The sequence below is a fragment of the Ictidomys tridecemlineatus genome, chromosome 2, assembly GCF_052094955.1.
Source record: "Ictidomys tridecemlineatus isolate mIctTri1 chromosome 2, mIctTri1.hap1, whole genome shotgun sequence".
NCBI lineage: Eukaryota > Metazoa > Chordata > Mammalia > Rodentia > Sciuridae > Ictidomys > Ictidomys tridecemlineatus.
Genome location: NC_135478.1, coordinates 152,742,056 through 152,763,642, shown reverse-complemented (window position 1 = coordinate 152,763,642; position 21,587 = coordinate 152,742,056). Strand labels below are relative to the sequence as shown.

The window sequence follows — 21,587 nt, the reverse complement described above, 5'->3', positions numbered from 1 at the left end:
AATTTCTCCTAGATATCTCAATTGAATACACTGATTACACTTTTGCTGGGAGAACTTCATCCTGGAGACAGGCAGAAGATCATGACGATTTGTACCATAGATGTCCATGCCAGAGATGTGGTAGCAAAACTTATTTCTCAGAAGGCAAGTTGTTTGTGGAAACTTTATTTTTTTCTAAAAATGGTATTTATGCCAGAGTAATTCAAAGAAAGTCATTGTTTTTTCAAAGTTTATACAGTTTAATTAGTCCTGAGAAGCTCTAGTTATTTTTGGTGTGTTGATTTGGGTTAGCTAATATATTATTCTGACGAGAGTAATCCCCAAAAAATATCTCAAAAGGTTTTTCCAATGCAGGAGCCTCCAATCATCCAAAAATCAATCCAAAAGAAAGGACCATCAAATGTCAATGCATTTGTCTCCCTGTCTTTTGGCTTCTCTGTGCATAACCACATTGGCCCAAAAGCCTGTGACTCTCACCTGTGTGACTTACACAGCCAGTAGCAATAAGATGTTGTGCCATTTAAACCATCTGGCTTTGATCTACTTCCCCTCGAAGAAATTGATGTTGGTCATAATTCTACCTGCTTGGGTTATCCCGTGTCTTTTCCTATCATAATTCACTTGTAAGAAGTTTTTCTAATCTGTTTAGTGTTTTAGTGACATGTTTTCCTTATCTCTTCAAAAAGTCCATGTGTTCTTAGATGCTGTCAGTGTTTAATGTAAAAGGAGAATTTTCTCACCCTTTTCCCTTAAACTACATTTCTCCCTATGAATGCCAGAAATGCACTTGTCTATTGAACAACGTTGCCACAATCCCTATCACCCACTTCCTTTAAACCCCTTTTCTGGGGGTGGTTATACTACAGTAAGACATTTCCTTTCCCAATTTAGATGCATGCAGGTATTATAAAATGCCTTCTGTTTCTTTTCTACTTATTTCTACCCTTATTAAAATCAAAGTAAATGTAATTCTCTCTGAAAACTACAAGAAAATGCTTCTTTGTGTAAGCTATAAACACGCCTTGACCCAGCTTCAGTACCATTAGTGAGCAATGTTAATTTAATCCAAGATTGATCCTTGCAAAACACCATTTACCAAGTGTTCTCATTTTGAGAATGAACTGTTGATGACTACTCCTTGAACATGGCCTTGTACCTTTTGTACTGTTTTATCAGTCTGCTGATTCATTTGCAGGAGGATGAATTATGATTAAAGAGGCATACTTTGTTTTGTACTAAGGAGATCATTTGTCTAATTCTTGCCCATCTAAAATAAAATGCTGAACCCTGCATAGTCATCAATTAGTAGATAATAATTTGGGTAACTAGAAGTGATTTTCAAGAAACCCTAAGGTCCCATATACCTTGAAAGAGGATATATATATATATATGAAAATATATGTGTGTGTGTTTAAAGCTGGCAAAGAAATATATAGTATTGAGTAAAGACATGAAAGAATAGCAATGAAAAAGTAGTATTTGCTGTGATGAAATATGAAATGAAAAGTATCTATACTAAGAACAAACTGGTTTTAGAATGAACATGGCTGAAAGTATAGTTTATACTGAGATACAGAAATTATAGATTATGTCTCATTTTGTATAGAATGTATATTTCTTCATTGGATTTTGGTGATATGAGTATGAAGTAATAACTTTAATCCTCTGGAGCAATTCATAAAGGAGAAGAAGCATTGCTTGAACAAATTGATATTGTTTCACATAAAAGCCACTTTAAAATGAAAACATATTACATACATATTTCTTATTAAGTAGTCAACCATTTATATGAAGTTACAGTTTGCAGTAGCATACAAGGGCTTTCCTATTCATGAGATTTTAGAAATAAAGTGAGAGCCAATACATCCGATTACATTAACAAATCTGTGGTCTCAAAATTATCAGGGTCCTGTGTATAATGAGTATGCACTGATTCCAGGTCGTCAGTCCCCAGGCTTTTGCTTGGCTATCTCAGCTCCGTCACCGGTGGGAGGACACCCAGAAGCACTGCATTGTTAATATCTGTGATGCCCAGTTCCAGTACTTCTATGAATACTTAGGAAATAGTCCTCGACTGGTGATCACTCCTCTAACTGACAGGTAACAATTTCGAGTCAGATGAGAAAAATCAAGCCCAAAGTCTCCTAGCATGAGTGTTGATGTGTGATATTGAAAAGAAGGGAATGAGAGAAAATAATGAACAGATGAAAGTAGCATGCATGTTAACTGATCGTGTCAATAGGGAACATTGATTTTAGAGAAGAGTTAGAGAAGAGTGTGAGTGGATGGGATGAAGAGGAGCAATAAACAAATAAGTCATTTTAGGTAATCATATGTTATGACAAAAAAGGATGATGTGTTTAAAAGTCTCTTGAAATTAGAATCCACCATTGGATCGTTTGATACCCCTTACCTGAAATGCTTGGGGACCAGAAGAGTTTCAGATTAGGACTTTTTTGGATTTTGAAATATTGGCAGACTTTATGGTTGAATAACCTTACTCTGAAACTTTAAAGTATGAAGTGATTCAAAATAGGGACTTTTTTGAATATTATGTCACCACTCAAAAAAGCTCATATTTTGGAGCATTTGGGATACTCAACGTATACAGATTGAGAGAGCATTCAAGGTGAGACCTAGTGATAATGCAGAACCAGTTATGCACAGACCTGAGGTGCAGAGAAGAGGGGAATTAGGGCTCAGCACACATGAATAAAAGGGAAGAAGCATTTTTAAGTTTATCAATGTGTGAAGATTGATGGCTTATTAAATTTTTAATTTCAAAAATTGCTGTGCACTTTATTTGAAAGTTAAAAGGAAGATGAGCACATACAAATATGTAACAACAAATCCCACTATTAATGTATAATTACAATGCACCAAAAATATGGAGAAAGGAAGGTGAATGTTCATTCTGATAGTGGATGTCTGCGTTGTGTGTATCTTTTTATCATTCTCTGTATGAAATTGTTTACATTAACATCATGATGTCTTTTATGCATGTTCATCATGTCTTGTTTGATGCTGACCATCTCTTTGAGAGTTAGGCAGGTAAACAGTGTCTTTCCAATGTGGGCAGGTTCAGAGACAGACCAGTCAACTTGTACCTGATAGACTAGAGCTGAAATACAGTGAATCAATTAGGAGGATGCAGGCTAAACTGCTCTTATAGAGAGACCACAAAATAAAATGGCCTAACTAACAGAAGCTGATGTCTCACATATCAGCCCAGAGCCAAGTGAGCTAGCAGCATAGACTGGCATGTGGCCAACATACCATCCAAGACTTCCAAATTTGTTTCAGCCAGTGAAAAGGGGGATGGAGAACCCAGGTCATACATCTTCAAGGAAATTGACTTAGGAGTGCCATTTCTGTACATACCATGTTGGTTGGAGCTTGGTTACTTGGCCACTCTTGTTTGGAAGATGGGTAGAAAATCTAGATATAGATAGCCATGTCCATCCCAAACTTATAACCACTGGAAAAGCCTACAAGAGGATATATAGTCTCCTCTACAGACGATTCTCATCTAGAAGTCTTTCCACTCCACTCATTGTAAGATGCACTTGGATATAAGATGCAGTGGATGTAAAATTCAAAAACACCTTCCATTTTTATAAATAATTTCTTCTATTTGCAGAGTAGTTTGAATTCCTCAAGGCATTTTCTTTTGGCTTTCTTCATATGTCTTTACAATAAACTTTATGGAGGTGAAAACTGAGACATATTGATGTCAAAAGGATTAAGATTAACATCTGATGATCTGCAAAGTAGACACAGTCACTCATGTCCTGACCTCCATGTATGTGTCCACTAGATCCATCTCTGTATTATGACAAAAATAACTTATAAACCTGAAGAAACCCCAAATAAAGAGCATTATCCATTTGAGATCTTTGCTATTTATTAATCTTTCCTTCAAAACAAGAATTAAATTCTGTCTTTGCATAATTTTCTTCAGTCTTGAATCTTCTTTCCTGCAATAATATTACAGTAATATAAATGCATATAGCAACATTTCCAAAATTAATTCCTAAAATTATGTTTTAATATATTAAATTATATCACTGCATATTTGCCTTATACATTGAAAGAATTATATTTGCATATTATGTATTTATAAATTTACATATCTAAGCTCTTAATATATTTATTAGGTAGTGATTTAATATGGTCAGTGTTTAATTCATACATAATCCAAGATTTTTATTTTTTTTAAATAAACAATAGCTTGAGATGTTGTCTGACATGTTAATAGTATCCTTAGCCAGATAGATTAGAAATTCAATTGCATTGCAAATTAACTGTTGTTTGTATTCAAATACACACCTCTTAGGAAATGAGACCAATAAACAAATAAGCCAATCCATTCTTCTCTAGTAATTTTAACCAACATAAAAATAAATTTGATATAAGATATTCTGACATTGTAGCATGAACAAAGGATAAATACATTAATACTATGTGTTACTACCACATTCCCAACCTTAGCTGCTTAAATGTTTTTTAAGAAAATCAATTGCCCCTAATGTTTTATAGACATCTCATATGAGACTGTAATATTTGTTTTCTATTGTGAAAAGGTGTTATATTACTCTAACTCAGTCACTTCATCTAACCATGAGCGGGGCTCCATCTGGCCCAGCGGGTACAGGGAAAACGGAAACCACCAAGGATCTTGGACGTGCCCTTGGCATGATGGTTTATGTATTCAACTGTTCAGAGCAAATGGACTACAAAGTAAGTTATGAAACAATGTATAAAATTCTAACAACATTATTTCTGTTTGGAATGAGTCTTCTCTGAGGTGCTTGGGACCAGAAGAGTGTGGATTCAGTTGTTTTCAGATTGAAATATTTGCTTATACACAATAAGGTATCTATCTTGGGGTTGGGTCCCAAGTCTAAACTCACTATTAATTTATATTTTATGTACATATACCTTTTACATAGACTGAAGACAGTTTTGTACGATTGTTTTGATATTTTTGTGCATGGAATAGTTTCATGGCATAGAATTTTCTACTTGTCGCATCATGTTGACACTAAAACATTTGGGGGTTTTGCAACATTTTGATTTGAAGATTGGGAAGACTCAACTTATAAATGCTTGAAATCCCCTTCAGCGCAACTCTGAATGCTTCATGTTGTCATTTAGTCCATAGGAAATGTCTACAAGGGGTTGGTGCAGACAGGAGCATGGGGCTGCTTTGATGAGTTCAATCGCATTGCTGTGGAGGTCCTGTCCGTGGTGGCAGTGCAAGTGAAAATGATCCACGATGCCATCAGAAACAGGAAACAGAGGTGAGTGACGCGGCTTTTTTCTCTCTCATTTCAAAAAGAAAAAGTGACATGGAATAATGCAGGTAACTCCACCTCTCTGTTGTATGAAATAAGAAGATAGTTAATTTTGAAGAATTATTTTTCATATTCTCCCATTTTATGAGTGGTTTATTGTATTGAATACAATAAAATCCTAGCATGCTTCTTGAATCTCTAAAGAACGACTTCTATGATGCTAAATCTGGTGATTAGTTCTCCATCCTCTTTCTTGACTTTGCAGGAAGCATCTGACTCCCTACTGTGTGATTCACTTCTTCGTGGGGTTTGCAGGACGCCACACCTCCCACTTTCCTCTGGCCTCCTGGCTGCATCTCACCTATAGATGGGGAAAAGTTTAGCATCCACCTTATAGATCACTGTGGTGATTCAGTGGACAGCACTGGGGCAAGTGTCTTCCACATAGTAGGCACCACGGTAAAGCTAGCTATTGTGTTTTATTGTTTTTATTTTCTGAGCTATTAATATTGAGTATCACAGGGCTCAGTCTTTGAACTTCTTTCCTGTTTCTGTATTTTCTCCTTTGGTGATTTCATCTAGCGCTTTGGTTTTCAGAAACTATCTCCATGTTGCCAGCTCCCTCCCACCTGGCTACCCTCCTGTCCCTCATCTCTAGACTTAAGAAAACTGCTGCTTGTTGGGGCACCTCAGGACTCAGTTTGATGTCTCAGAAGCCTCTCATGTTTAATTTGTCTGAAATCAAAATCTTGGACTTTCCACCATCATCTGTTTGGTTAGTTGCCCCATCCCAGTAGATGAAAACTCAAAGTTCTTTCCATAACTTGGGGCAAAAAACTATTCACATATATCCAAAATAGAACCACTTCCTGTATGTGATGCCATGATCCAGATGGCAAAACAGCTGGCAATTAGGGTGTGATGGCTTAGTATGAGAAACAGACTATAGCACATAGCACAATTCTGGTTCTCTTTATAAACTCCTGTTTTTGTTTTTATACAAATGCAACCTCATTTATTTGGCTGATCTATCCCTCTCATTTTTTAAGGGTGTTTTGCTCAGTTAGCTATCTTGTGCATGACGGCATCTTTAATCTCCCCATTGATGAAGGATTATCTTGCCTATTAGAACTATGAACCTGTTCTAGAAGTATTCAGCTTATCAGTGGACACATCCAGATGATTCCATCTTCTAGAAAACTTCTGTTTTTTCCCTATGTGGGCCTGAGACACCAGTTTCCTATGTTTATATGCCTTTTGTTTTACCTGCCCCTACCCTAATGCCACATTAGAAGAGAAGTTCATCTCTTTTCTCTTTGATCCCCAGCCATATTTTATTAGTTCTTGTCTGACACCTGGGATATGAAGACTTCTCCATGGTGAAAATCTTATTAGATGAAACCCAGATGCCATTTGAGGCCCTCCTTTGTTGTGGAAATTTATGTAACTGACCATGCAGTGATTTCTGAAGATTCCCAGCCACACTTCCTGGGAGTCTCCCATGTCCACATTTTGGAGTTGTGTCCCTTGATCCTTAGGCTGGCCACCTGCAGTCTGGAGGCTCTTCCATTGTTTGATGAGTTGATGAAATTCCCTTTGCCCTCAAGGAAGGATTTAAGAGATGGAAGCATGACTGGACCACACAACTTGCAGCATCTTGTGGCCCACTTTGTAGAGGTCCACACCTTTGGCTGGTGGCCGTCCCTGCTATGTAGGGGGTGAGATGTGGCAATAGCTACTTCTCTCCCACTCTCTGAGCAGTCCTGTCTGCCTTCCCTTGCCTGCACCTAGGATATGAAGACTTCTCCATGTTTACCTTGACTATGCAGAAATCGACCTGCTTTTAATTATCCAGTAGATAATATACTGTGAGTTCTAAACATGGTGGGGTTTTCCTCCAGATCTTTTCCCTCCCTGTTCTGGGTTAAAGGTCCAGCTCCACAATGCTTGAGCCCTCCCCCTTTTCAGCCAGAGATCTTGTTCAGACAGCCTTGCATTTTGTCTCTCTGATCCATCTGAAAGTTTTTTTTGACTTGTCTCTCAATTTGGCTCTTATAGCCCTTTACTATTCTATTACCCTGGCCATCAACAGCCTAATGGGGCCCTTGCAAATTTTTCTGAAAATCATTGATTCTCTATGCTTTCAGGTGATAATGATAGCAATGGTCATAGCTAACATCTGTTGAGCATTTACCATTTCCTAATCAGTGTGATCTTAACCAGACATGTTCATAATCTCTTTTAACTTCTCACATAATGAAATACGATGGGTCATATTTTTATCGTCTTTTATTATTCGAGGAAGGAATTGGAGCACAGAGAAGATAATTAACATGCCTAAAGTGATACAGTTGCATTCTGAACATTCACAGTCTGGCTCTAGAGCTAGCTGTCATAACCATCATGCTGTTTTACCTCTCAGTAATATCAGTAGATGTTCATTGAATAAATAGGGAGAAAGGAAGAGAGCCGTGAGCAAATAGACAAAGACTGAGCAGGGAGCCCCTTTCTCCTCTCGACATGGAGAATTTCCATCTATGCGTATCCCACTCACGGACTGCAGCCCACATTGAAGGCAAAAATGCTCTCCCCTTTGATTCAGTGTTGAAACAGTCCAGCCCTTGTTTGTGTAATCTAGGACACTATGGTATGCTAAGATAAAAAAGAGTACTTCTCATATTGGTAATTCCTCTGGGGGAAGGGAGGATATTTTTTAATAAACATGCTTCAAAACATATTCAAAATATGTATGCTTATGAATTTTAAAGAAATCACACAGAATACACAGCCTCCTAATGATAATTTGCATTTTGCAGTGTTTTGCATTTGTCAATGCACGTTCATATTCAATGAGCACATTTAATTCCGTCGGCATTCTTTTTATGGTAGATTTGTATTTCTTGGAGAAGCTATCACACTGAAGCCATCAGTTGGAATATTTATTACTATGAACCCAGGATATGCTGGTCGAACAGAATTACCAGAAAATCTCAAAGCTCTTTTCAGGCAAGTGTTATGCTTTGCAACTTAGCATCTGGTACACTCATGCCACCTAACGTTGTTGGCTTGCACTGTTAAGTGATTTGTTTTTACTTGAGAATTCCTGTGGAAAACTCAGTATTTCTTGGGGATCCCTTTGTAATAAAAATTTTCCTCATGGTAAATTAATGCTTATAAATTAGGAAACCAGGATTCAAAATCAGTATTTCAAAGTTGTTTGGTAAGTTTAACTACTTTTTTATGTTTTATCATAATTTTCACATATTATGAAATATTTGGGAAATATGGAAAAGAATAAAGAAAAAAAATCTTAGAATCACCACCCAAAATAATGATTGTTGTGGGGTTTTTTCAAGTTTACATTGTATTGTACTAAGAAATTATAGTAAGCATGATTTTTATTTAGTTCTCTTCATTTGACATTTCTACGATACGTATTTTATATTTTTGAAGGTTCTTTGAAAGTATCATTTAATGTAGCTTTAAAAATGTCCCTCTCATGGCTTGTCTGTGGTTTTGAAACCATTTCTTACTGTCTGACATGTAGAGGTTTTTTTTTTTTTTTAGATTTTTATGATTACAAAGTAGCCTATAAATATCTATTCACATAAAAAAATATTCTTATTTCTGATAATTATCCCAGAATAAATTGCTAAATGTAGAATTATTAGGTGAATGCCTATTGATGACTTGCTTTCTAAAAACACTCTGCCAAGGAATATCTTTGCCAGCAGTCTATAAGGGAATCTATGCCACTATATCTGGTTCCATTATAATTCACTTATCTTTTTAAATCATCTTATTCAGGTATAATTTAATGCAATGATATGCTCCCATTTAAGCACATAGTTTGTGAGCACTATGGCAGTCAAGATGCCAAAGGTACTTCACATACCCCCCTGAAGTTCTCATGCCTCTAAAGTTACCCCCCAACACATGCACATACTTCAGACCTGTTCTCTATGATTATAGATTAAATAGCTTTCTTTGATACAAACGAACCTAGACAGTATGTACTCACTTATATCTGGCATCTTTCTTTGACTATTATGGTTTTGAGATTCACCCCATCATTGAGCTTCCCAGTACTTTGGTGCTGATTGGTATGCTCTTACATACCTATTATCCTATTACAATTTGTTATTCATTCAGTTGAGAGACATGCATTTAGTTTGGGGCTATTATAAATAAAGCTGATAGGAACATTGATGTAAATCTTTGCATGAATGCATGTTTTTATTTCTTTTGGGTAAATAGCTAAGAATGGAATTGCTGCCTTGTATGGGGAATGTGTGTTTTACTTTTTAAAATCTGCAGTCTCATTGCAAAAGGGATTGTGCCATTTTGCAACCTCACCATTAATACCTGAGAATTCCAGTCACTTTACGTTCTTGTCAAAACTTGATATGATCAGTCTTTTTAGAGTTTGCCAATCTGATATGTAGTGGTGTGTCACTGTGGGTTTAGTTGGCATTTCCATGCATTCTAATGATGAACATTTTTTCATGGACTTACCAGCCACCCTTGTACCATCTTTTGTGAAGTACTGTATTCTACATAAAATTCCTTCATTCGATAGACACATTGAAAAATTTTTCTCTTATTTTTGTGTCTAGGCTTTTGTCTTAATGATTAAATTTAATAAATTTATCAATTTATTTTGTTTTATATTATACTCAGGAAACTGCCTAGCATACGCTTGCAAAATTTTTTAATTGTTTTCTTCTATAAGTGAAGAGTGTTTTGTAGTTTTCATGTTTTTTCCCCTTTATTCTGTTAATGTGCTGAATTAGATTAATTTTCCAATGCTAAAGTCCTTCAGTATTGCATTCCTGGGATAAACCCCTGTTGGTCAGGTGTTATTTTTTACATGAATTGCTGATTCAATATGTTGCTATTTTGTTAAAATTTTTTTTAATCTATGCTATGAGACTGGGCCTGGAGCTCAGTGGTAGATAGCTTGCCTGGCATGTGTCAGGACCTGAGTTCAGTCCCTAGTACTGAGAAGGAGAAAAAAAAAAAAACTATGAAAAGAGAAATATTGGTCTGTAGTGTTCTTTCTTATAATCTTTGTCTGGTTTTGGCATCACAATGATGCTAATATCATGAAATTAGCTGGCAAATGTTCTCTATTTTTTTGAGACTTTGTATAGGATTATTACTATTTAGTCCATAATTTATTTGATAGAATTAATCAGTGAAGCCATCTGGACCTAGAGTTTTCTTCATGGGAATATTTTTAATAATTGAATTTTTTAAAACATATGAAGCAATTGAGGGTTTAATTTTTTTCTTGAATGAGTTTTAATAATCTATATCTTGTAAGGAATTTTTTGTCTAGATTATCAAATGTGTTGGAATACATTTGTTCAAGTTACTCTTTCACTATTTATAGTGGTGTCCTAAATTCCATGTCTGATGTGTGTAATTTGTCTTCTTTCTCTTTTTCCCTAAGGATAAGATAGAAGCATATCAGTTTTATTTTTCAGGAGTTCTTAGGGTTAACAATATGTGTCTTTTATGTAGTGTGCCTTCAAAATAATATACTACTTTACATAATGTTGTAAGGACCTCTGTAGTATTTAGTGTGATTTTTTTCATTTTTTTTAAATTTAAAATTTGCCTTCACACTCATCTAGATATTTAACCATATTTCATTTGAATTTTCTATTTTTTTATTTGCATAGTTTTCTCTAATTTCAAAAAGAGTCCAGGAAACTTTGTGCTTACTAAAATACTCAGTTACATGTATGTGTGATGAATTTCCTAATCTTTTCATGTTTTTCAATGTAATTCATCTAATGAGAACTTATTTTGGTAGGTAATATGAAGTGAGTATTTAAATAATCCTTCTCCCTAATAGTTAATCAAATATTCTAACATCCTATACTGAACGTTTTTCTTTTCTCATAATAACAGCTTTCTCTTACATAGTAATTTTATAATATAATACTTTATAGTCTCTCAAAAAAATTCTAGATAAACTCTCCTAGAAATGAAATGTAATAACTACAGAACACCTAAAAAATAATAAAACAGGTATGCCTCTATCTTATGCTTAGGGAAAGTTATTTATTTATTTATTTTCATATGGTGCTGAGGATGGAACCCAGTGCCTCATGCATGTGAGGCACATTCTCTGCCACTGAGCCACAACCCCAGCCCCTTAGGGAAAGTTTTGTGTGAAAATTTTTCAACTTTTCAGGTTTTTAAAATATTTATGACCCAATTTATCTCATGTGTTTCTTTATCTGAGTCTCAAAATTTGAAACTGTTTAATGATATGTTCATAAATCTTGTTTAAGGAATTAGACATGGCAGCATTTGTTAGTATCAGTAAAATCTAAAGAAGATAATGGGTGGAGAAAACATTATTTATGAGTAGAGATTGTATGTTTGGGTCCTAGGAATCTCCTGATTCCACCACTTACCAACACGGGGCCTCAGGCCAGCACATGGTACTTTGGGAGGTGTCAGTCTGTACTTCTGTAAATGCATGTAAGAGGAGTAGCTTCCTGATAGTATTGTGAGAATTAAGTGGAAGGGTAAATTTAACACCCTAATATGGCATGGAGTAAGTGCTCAGTAAATGTTATCTGTGGGTAGGGATGTAGCTCAGTGGTAGAGTGCATGGTTAGCATGCATGGGATCATGGGTTCAATAACCAACACCATAAAAGTAAATCAATATCTATATTAATTTGAGCTTAAATTATGTAAATATTGCTGGTCTTTTCTCTCCCTTGTTTACTTTTTATCTTTATTTCCTCTATCATATGATGAATAGTAATAATGTGAGGAAAAGTAGGGGATCAGCTTAGATACATGAAATGTTCCATAACCTAAGAAATAAATCCTGGGGAATGTCTAGGATAATGTGATGTGCATAAGGTAGACTGTAATTATATTTACCAAAGCAGGTAGATAAATACTGCAATGTAGTTTTTTTTGTTTATAAGCAAGATTTATTTCTAACTAGATCCTAACTTGATATTCTACAACGTTTCCAAAAAAGTAATTAATAATCTGTCAAATAGAAAAGACAAGAATGTTGTTTCTAAAAAAAAAAAAAAAAAAAAAAAGTCCACAAATTCTTCCTTGAGTTTGTAATTTTTAATTGTGATGTAGTTTTAAAACTCTAAAATAATGGGCTCATTTGTTCTTGCTCCTTCTTTGTGCCTAGATTTAATTGAATGGCATATTTTTTCACATGTTGCTATTACTGGCAACTATCTTTAGGAAAGACTTTTTGGAAGACCCCTCCAAAACCAGGTGAATTTAAAGCTATATTTTTCTAGACTTTCATCTTCAAAAGTCTCTCCAGGCTGGCTCCAGGCAGTGTTGTGCTAAAGATGGTTTATATAAGTTTTTGAGAGCTGATGGTTAAGTGTTCACAAATTGTATGAGCCGCTGGTTTAGCTGCTGACAAAAGATAAATTTTATGAACTCTATTTTTTCTTTTTTTTTTTTTTTTGGTATCAGGGATTGAACTTGAGGCACTCAACCACTGAGCCACATTCTCAGTCCTATTTTGTATTTTTTTAGAGTCAGGGTCTTACTGAGTTGCTTAGTGCCTCACTTTTGCTGAGGCTGGCTTTGAACTTGCCACCCTCCTGCCTCAGCCTCCTGAGCTGCTGGGATTACAGGTGTGTGCCAACGTGCCCAGCAATATCAACTCTTGATTAAATAAATTATATCACAGCAAAGATCACATATACTCAACTCATGACTTCATGATTATTTTACTAATGGTTATGCTCTAAAGGTTAGTTGTGGTGTCTGTATAGTGCTGACCTACAGCACATCTCTCAGCATGGTGTTTAGGGATGGAAGGCTAGATTGGAAGCAGCCATGGTGAAGGGATTTATCTGTGGAAATTAGCTAGCACTGTTTTGGGGATGTATGATCATTCCCTCTTTGCCAGCACACCGCTAGCCACTGGTAAAGCTGGCCTCTCTTAGATTATCCACTGTTGTCCTTTTTTTGCAGTGACAAACACCAGGCTGGTAAACCTATTGGAAGAACTTGAGCAGCTCTGTGGTAGGGTGCCTCCTTAGCATGCTGAATACCCTGTGTGTCATCCCCAGCACCAAATAAAGCAGATAAAAAACAAAAACAAAACAAAACAAAAAGGAGTTTATAGACTATCTCCATTGATTTTTTTTTTAAGACTCCTTCATCCAGACTTTTCCATTTCTGACTTTACATCTTTTCCTAGGTAACCAGTCACTAGTGGATGTTTTTTAGTTGAATGGAAGGGTCTTGTAGCTGTGATTGACAGAGGTAATTGTGATCTGCTTAGGAGTGGTGAGAATGTTGGTACAGATTAATCACTTGATTTAAGCAACTTGGACTCATGACCTTATCACATTTTAAAACTAAATTTCATGTTTATATTTTAGACCCTGTGCCATGGTGGCCCCTGACATCGAGCTGATCTGTGAAATCATGTTAGTTGCCGAAGGTTTTGTGGACGCACGCTCATTAGCCCGAAAGTTCATTTCATTGTACACGCTCTGCAAGGAGCTCCTGTCCAAGCAGGTGAAAGGTCTTTTGTTACTTTTCCTTGGTTTTTACATCCCATTAAAACAGCTTTGGAAATATGGATGTTGGGTAATTTAACATTCAAATCACACTTAGGAATGGTTCTGTATGTTACATAGAATTTTGAAAATCATATTTTACAAAATTTAATTTTTTTCCTGAAAAAATGTTAAGGTGTTTTAGTGTTCTAATGCCTTATTTGTATTTAATAGTTTTTAAATCAATAGGCCATTTGTTTTTCTTCGGGTATTATCAATGCTGTAATCATAAAGGTTAACTTATGTTGCTTCTCTTTCTTGCTAAGAATATCACTTTTTAGTGGGAGAAGGTGGGAGGGTCCTAAGAGTGAGGTGATATTGATTTTCTGAAGAAATGTTAAAGGTTTTCTTCTTTGTTAGTAATCCTTTATTGAAATTGAGTGTGTGTGTGTGTGTGTGTGTGTGTGTGTGTGTGTGTGTGTGTATTTTAACTTTGCTGTACAATTCCTTCTCTACTCTCTAGTCATGAGCTTCTTGCAGGTTCATTAAAGTTGCTGATGTGCCACAAAATTTATACATGTCAGCATCAACATTTTAAAATTTGGCCTTGTGAGCACCTTTGACTTTTGGCCTTCCATGACCTTTTGTTAATTCCTGGTGACATCAATTTGTAACTGTTATAGAATGAAAATATTAAAATACCAATTGCAATTAGAGTTACCTGTACTCTCCAAAGTATTCGTTTTAACTTGCCCACTGTCAGAGTGAGATATGGAACCTGAGGGATGAAGTTAGGTCATTCTCTTAATAACTATGAATTTATATTTTTCCAGGAAACCCATAAAATTTCATAACAGAAAAATATTTACAACACCGTTAAATGCAAAAACAGCATACCAAACTCAAAGCGATCTCAAATTTACATGGGTCTTTTATTTTATGTTGTATTGTGTATTTTCTCCACACATGAAATGGCTGGAAAATGCATTGTGATTTTTAATCATTGTCTCTGGGTAGTAAGATTATTGGTATTTTCATTTTCTTATAATCTTTTTCTAGCAATAAGCCCGTTAAAAATTTCATAATAGGAAAATTCAGAAGAAAAAAATGTAACTGAACCCAGCAAACATGGAATTGAAATCATGTTCATTCTCAGTAGTCATATGTAAACATTTAGTGAGCATCTGTTGCATCCAGGTAATGGGCTTATTACTGCTGCTGATGAAGGATTAGTATGCAAAACAAGTGAAACCATCACCCGTATTTTTTGTTTCAAAGAACTTAGGAGATTTAGTTACATGAAAAAGAGGAAATAGAGAATGAAAGATTATCAGTTTTCACTGGAAAGAGGAACCAATATTTATTGAACAAAATGCCATTTCTATCTTTCAAAATCTTCACAAGACTTGAGTGTGGGTAGCGTTAAGCTTGTTTTACAGATGAGGAAACTAAGTCAAGTCACCTGTCCAAGGTCCACGGCAAACAAGTGGGGGCATTGTTTGAATTTCATTCTTTTAAAGTCTGTCTATAATTTAAGAGGAAGGTGTTGGGAGTGAAGATAAAACACAGAAGTTAGGAGAAATGTTGTAAATGAGATGAGAGAAAAAAAGTCTGGCCAGGACAGGAGAGCTGAGTGAGGCCCATAGCTCATAGGTGCCATTCCAAGCTGCAGGGATGGACTTGGGAGAAGAATCAGTGGACATTTTTGAACCAAAGGAAGAATATAATGGAGACAGCAAAGATGATTTTGGCAGTTGTTTACAATGTTTAAATGTTTAGGAAGGTCACCAAGTCCTCTTAAATTGTCCAGAATTTCTTTTATAGTCTCCCTTTAATATTGTTCCTGTAAGGATTTAGCCCTCTCCCTGACCTTCTTACTCTCCAAACTCTGGTTCTTCTCCTCTTCTTCCCTCCTCAAAACCCACTCTACTTCCATGTCAGTGACTTTAAAATTACCTTTATCATGAACCACAGTGGCGGGGCAGGGGGAGACCTTTTTCTGTTGACTCAGGATATACTCCCATGCATAGGCACACACACACAGGAACAAGAGAACTGAGAATTTTCTCCAAACACTGCTTGCCCTTCGTACTTGTGTTGCACTCTGGTGTCTTTTCATTCCACCGTGTCTGTTTTATTACCAACAAAACAATGGTCAAGACCTACTAAATTGATTTTGTTATCTACTAATGGATTAAATGGCATATTTATGCATGTACGTACTGTTCCACAGCCCACAAAGCATTTATATGCATGTTACCTCATTTTACTCCTACAGCCTCTTGTGAAGTAGATAGAAGTGTTTCTGCCTCTTTGCAGATATTGATTTTGAGGTTCAGAAGGCGAGGCCTAGCTGAGAGACGTTTGAGAGAAGGGTTTTACTATGTGGATTAGAGTTGGGCAAGGAAGAGAAGGTCAGTCCCGTGAAATCAACTACATTTGAACCAAGTTTATTTAGTCCATCTTTACTGAGCACCTCCCCTGTGCCAGGCACTTTGTTGGAACCTAGAGGGAAACAAAGTGAATAAGATACATCTCTGTCCTCTAGGAGCTCAGAGCCTGTGGGAGGGGCCTTCATCAGGGACAACCAGAGGAACTGGTTTATCATTGAATTTTAATAATATAGCTAAACAATATAAATATAATATATAATATTTAGTGCCAGTCTCAGCACAGTGGTGTCTAAGTGATAAAGGGATAAGTAGGACAATTAGACATAGAGGGCCAGGGAAGGGTAGAACAGCAGGGTCCTCAGTGCGCAGCTGGAGAGATGTGCTTATGGTTGGAGGGAATGTAGGGAAGAATCAAGCTCCCACATTGGCGGGTTTATTGAAAGAGAAGAGTATAGGAGGTGGATGGAGCTGGGGGCAAAAACTGCAGATAAGTGCTATAGAAAGATTTGCTGACAGAGGCAGGAAAATGGGAAAGAAGCTGGACACTCACCACTGAAACACGATTTCCACTGTTTCAGAAAGGCAAAAAGAAAAAAAAAAGACATTTTGATTCATTAAAGCATGCACTTACTTGAACTCTCTTAACTTTCAGCTTTTATTTCTGGAATGAGAATCTTTTCTTTGTTTTTATTTTTTTAAGTTGTAGATAGACACAATACCTTTATTCATTTATCTTTAGGTGGTGCTAAGGATCGAACCCAGGGCCTCACACATGCTAGGCAAATGCTCCATCACTGAGCCACAACCCTAGCCCATGGAATGAGAATCTTATTTCCTCTCTCAATTCTTGACTACATATACCTCTGCTTTGATTTTAGGATCATTATGACTGGGGACTTCGTGCTATTAAATCTGTCTTGGTTGTGGCCGGCTCCCTGAAACGAGGAGATAAAAATAGACCTGAAGATCAGGTACAGCAAGTACTAATATGATTTTCTTGAGTGAGTAACTGAATGTCTTCATAGAAATGAAAGTCTGTACATGGGTGGTAAGGCAGGCATAGCCGACTTTAAAATAATAAAAAATAAAAAAATTTTTAAAAACCTAACATCTATTCTTAATGCAGTATATTTTAAGGACTGGCATTTCTTATAAGAGGTCACAAGTGTTCTTGAATGTGGAGATACGATTCTGGGAAAGAAAATGTGATTTTCTAAGTACTTTTGAAATATCAGCCACAAAAAGTATTTTGACAGTTATAATCAAGTGATTCGGTAATCTCTGTTTGATTTCCTTTGAGGAAACTAAGGAAACCTGATTAATTGAGTTGGGATATTAATTCTGAAAAGTCAGTGAAGTTACAACCTAATGGGAGAAATTGCATCCATTGCATGGGATGTTAAATGGGTAGGAAGCAGGAAAGACGGTTGCCTAGCTCCAATGCAGGGGGGTTGTTCAAAGCCACACTGAAAACGTTCTTTCCATGAAGTACTGAGTGTAGTGGATGTCCATGAAGCATGGCTTTAGAAGTAGACAAAAAACTAGACCCAATCTGTGAGTTTCTTTTTGTATTAAGGTGTATTTATTATATGCCTTTTTATATGCTAGTATTTCTCTTAGAGTTCAGGTTTAGTCCACATTTTCTTTGTTCTTTTTGTTCTCCTGCTTTGTGGTTATTGTTGATAGAATGCTCATCACAAAGATATCCTGATGTTTGAGTGACTGCTTTTAAAATCTAAAACCTTTTTGGGTTTTCAGCCAATAGAGAACTAAACGCTAAACTAAAAATATTTGAGATTATCATCCTGATATCTCAGAATACTTGGAATAAATTAATCTGACAGGTTTAATTTACAATCAGAAATTTAGGGATGAAGGAGAGCAGGCACTTTGCTTGCTGAAGGCAGAACAGAGTGTTGGCAGGGAAGGAACAGGGCTCATTGCTGGATTATCCTGAAGCTTATGCCTACTATCAGTTGAACCTTCTCATATTCTGTTATGTTGACTTAAAAGCACTTTACCTTCTCTTAGATAGGATGCCCTCTATATAGAACAGTATCTACACCTCCCATTTCCGATGCCAGGGTTTTAAGGAGCATCTTTAGCTTATTAGGTGTTTGTTAGACATTGTAAGTAGGCAGTGGCAGGGGATGGAACTCGGGGGGACTCTACCCCTGAGCTACATCTCCAGCCCATTTTTGTTTTTTACTTTGAGATAGGGTCTACCTAAGTTGCTGAGCCTAGCCTCCGATTTGCAATCCTCCTGCCTCAGCCTCCTGAGTTGCTGAGATTACAGGCATGCCCAGCTGTATTGGCTTTTTCAAAAATTAATTTTAATTGGTAAATAAAAGCATAAAAATCTTACCTATTAGTGGGGTGACCTTTGATGTTTCAATACATGTATGCATTGTGTAATGTTTAAATCAGGTTGAACATATCTGTCTCCTCAAATAGTTACTGTTTCTTCATGGTAAACCCTTTCTGCTGCCTGTTGAAATGTACTACATTGGCTTTCTGTTTTCCTACCTAGGTACTTATGCGAGCACTGAGGGACTTCAATATGCCTAAAGTAGTGACCGATGATGTCCCAGTGTTTCTGGGCCTGATCGGAGACCTTTTTCCAGCCCTGGAGGTACCCCGGAGAAGAAAGCCATACTTTGAACAGATGGTCAGGCAGTCCACCCTGGAGCTTCGCCTGCAGCCAGAGGAGAGTTTCATCCTCAAAGTAAAAGGAGCATTTTGCTTTTTGTGGCAGTGGTCGGGATTCGCAGTGCAAATCACTGCTTCAGTGATGCTTATCCAGAACATTAACTTATATTACCCTGGCCTCAATATGGTCTTAATAAATACTCCCAAGCATTTTAATATGACAATCTTAACTAAAGTAAATCTAAGTAAACATTTTAGTAGTTCCATTCAGAAAGAAGGTATAAACACAGAGATGATGAAGTTGTGGTTCAAAATGTAAGCATACTTTCCATTTATAAAACATCTTAGTGACATGCACCAAAAATTTATTTTATTCCCTCTCTCCTCCACTTTAGGGAACATTGGCAGTAAAATCATTGGTGCTTGCTTTTAATGGGGGAGGAATGTCAACAAGCACAAAAATAACCTAGGAAGTTATTATCTGGCTTACCAAAGTCTTGTGTGTGGGCATGATCAACTTGGGTTTAGTAATTATCTGGACATTATCATACATATATAATATGTATAATATACATGATATCCATTTTAGATATTTTATGGGATATAAATCATTACTCAGTATGCAATGATTGGCTGTAGACCGTTTTTGTTCAAAGCTTCATGAAGAGTAGTACCATGTAATCAATTAAGAAATGGTTTAATTTATCTACTCCTATATTCTCCATGGGAGATCCAGAAGAAATGATACTTTGGACTTGTGATCTATTTTAATTTTCTTTGAACATAATGTCATCAGTGGAGGCCGGCTTGTGTTGTAAGGGGAAAAAAAATTAGGCAAAAACAGGGTAGATTGTCTTTTTGTCACCAACTCATGAAAGGAAACCAGTGACTGTCTGTTTGGCCTGCAGGTAATCCAGCTTGAGGAACTGTTGACCTTGCGGCATTCTGTCTTTGTGGTTGGAAACGCAGGCACAGGAAAGAGTAAGGTACAGTAAATGGCCCGAGAACTTGCAGCCTGGGAAGACACTTTCAAAAAAAAAAAAAATTTTTTTTGTTGTTGCTGTTCAATCGATTGACACCATCTTCCCTTATATCAGGAGAGGGGATAAACAAATAGAGCATTTCATTCACCTAGGAAAAGCAGTCTGAGATGGAGGGTGGGACTTTCCAGGTGAGAGGACTGCTATCCTCCATGCACCTTTAATTATGTACTCACACCTAGATTCTTTTATCAAAGGAACACATACTTTTTTTTTTATTCCTATCATGTGCTGTGCTAGGTATACTACATGTTATTTTCTCTACATGGTGTTGATATGCTATAGGCATTGTTATCCTCCATTTTTAGTTCACTGCTTGATTTTGTTTGGCCTTACTGACAATCCTGGCAGCATACTTATTTTCTTGGTTGGCAGACAGTATGGGCAGAACCGCATGCATTTTAATTCAGGATGCCTGGGTATAAACATATTTGGTAGCCAACAACTAAAAATAATCAGAATGGGCATTGGAGTTTTAGAGCATGGGTGTATATAGAACTTGCAAGTCCTTCGACCTGAATGCAACGTGGAACAATTGCAAAGGGAGGCTCTGTATGGAGGTTTTTCTAGTGATAAATGTAATAATTCAAATATCAAAGTAGATAACTGATAAGGCCTATCATTATTTTGTTAGAGTAAGTTTCAGATGTAGGCCATGGTTCATGGAAGGATAAAATTAAATTCTATAATTTCCAGTAGATTAATGGTTTCTAAAAATATAAGCTTACTATTCCTAAGGCATTTAATTTCTTTCATCTAGTCTTTACCTATTCAGTTCAACATGTACTTAAGCTGATAAAACCAGATCACTGAAGCTTGGGGCCATGCTGTTTAGTAACTTACCATTCTAAGGTACTGGGCAATTGTTTATCAAAACCCCTAGGAGTAGGTCATGATGGTAAGTATTTTTTAAAAAGCTATGGATTTTTGGAGAAAGCAAAAGGGACAGCTGGGGCAAATGTTTGGGTTAAGGTGACCTTTAATTAAGCAGACACATTCTAAGCATCTATTCTATAAGTTTATATCCTTAAGCTTCTTTTTCTCATTGTCTAGTGCAGGATTTTTCATCATTAGCCCTAGTAACATCCTAGACTGGATAAGTCTTCATTGTAGGAGGCTGTACAGGGCATTATGAGGTCTGTAGCTGCATCTTGGCCCTCTAATCACTAAAAGCCCAGTAGCTTAATTCATCTTCCCATAAGTCAAGACAACTTCCTCTAAAGGATCACTGCTCTGAGTCACTGAGTCATTCAAGTATGTCCAGACCAGCATCATGGGCATCACCTGGGCCCTTGCTGGACATGCAAATTATCACCTTATATATACCTATCCAATTAGAAACTCTGGGCCCAACAATCTGTTTTAATATCCTCTGGGAAGTCATGGTATGGGCTAAATTTGAGGAATAACTGATCTAAATAATTCTGGCAGGATGATTTTATAAACATGAACATGAATACTTACTTACATAGAGTCCTTCATTTTGCACCATGGGTAATAATCTCAAATGATAGTGACTTTCTCTAGTCTAAATGATAAAGAATCGGGTGAACTGACTGTCTCCCTACAGGCTTGTGGGATTAAACTTGTCAAGATGGAAATGCACCATGTGTCCATTTTTCCACCATTCTCAATCTTTGTACACAGGATATCTGGTAACAAATAGTGAATAAGGAAAACCCTTTGG

The 21,587-nt window shown here is 36.5% G+C and overlaps 1 protein-coding gene across 1 annotated transcript in view; it reads left to right on the top strand.

Annotated features, from left to right (window-relative positions):
- Dnah11 (dynein axonemal heavy chain 11) overlaps nucleotides 1-21,587 on the top strand; it is a 310,480-nt gene that overhangs the window by 114,247 nt on the left and 174,646 nt on the right. The window contains exons 31-39 of the mRNA XM_021728753.3: nucleotides 13-144; nucleotides 1,940-2,100; nucleotides 4,584-4,740; nucleotides 5,158-5,303; nucleotides 8,187-8,303; nucleotides 13,699-13,837; nucleotides 17,090-17,182; nucleotides 18,742-18,936; nucleotides 19,769-19,846. Coding sequence (XP_021584428.2) covers nucleotides 13-144; nucleotides 1,940-2,100; nucleotides 4,584-4,740; nucleotides 5,158-5,303; nucleotides 8,187-8,303; nucleotides 13,699-13,837; nucleotides 17,090-17,182; nucleotides 18,742-18,936; nucleotides 19,769-19,846 — 1,218 coding nt within the window. The remainder of the gene's footprint in view (nucleotides 1-12; nucleotides 145-1,939; nucleotides 2,101-4,583; nucleotides 4,741-5,157; nucleotides 5,304-8,186; nucleotides 8,304-13,698; nucleotides 13,838-17,089; nucleotides 17,183-18,741; nucleotides 18,937-19,768; nucleotides 19,847-21,587) is intronic.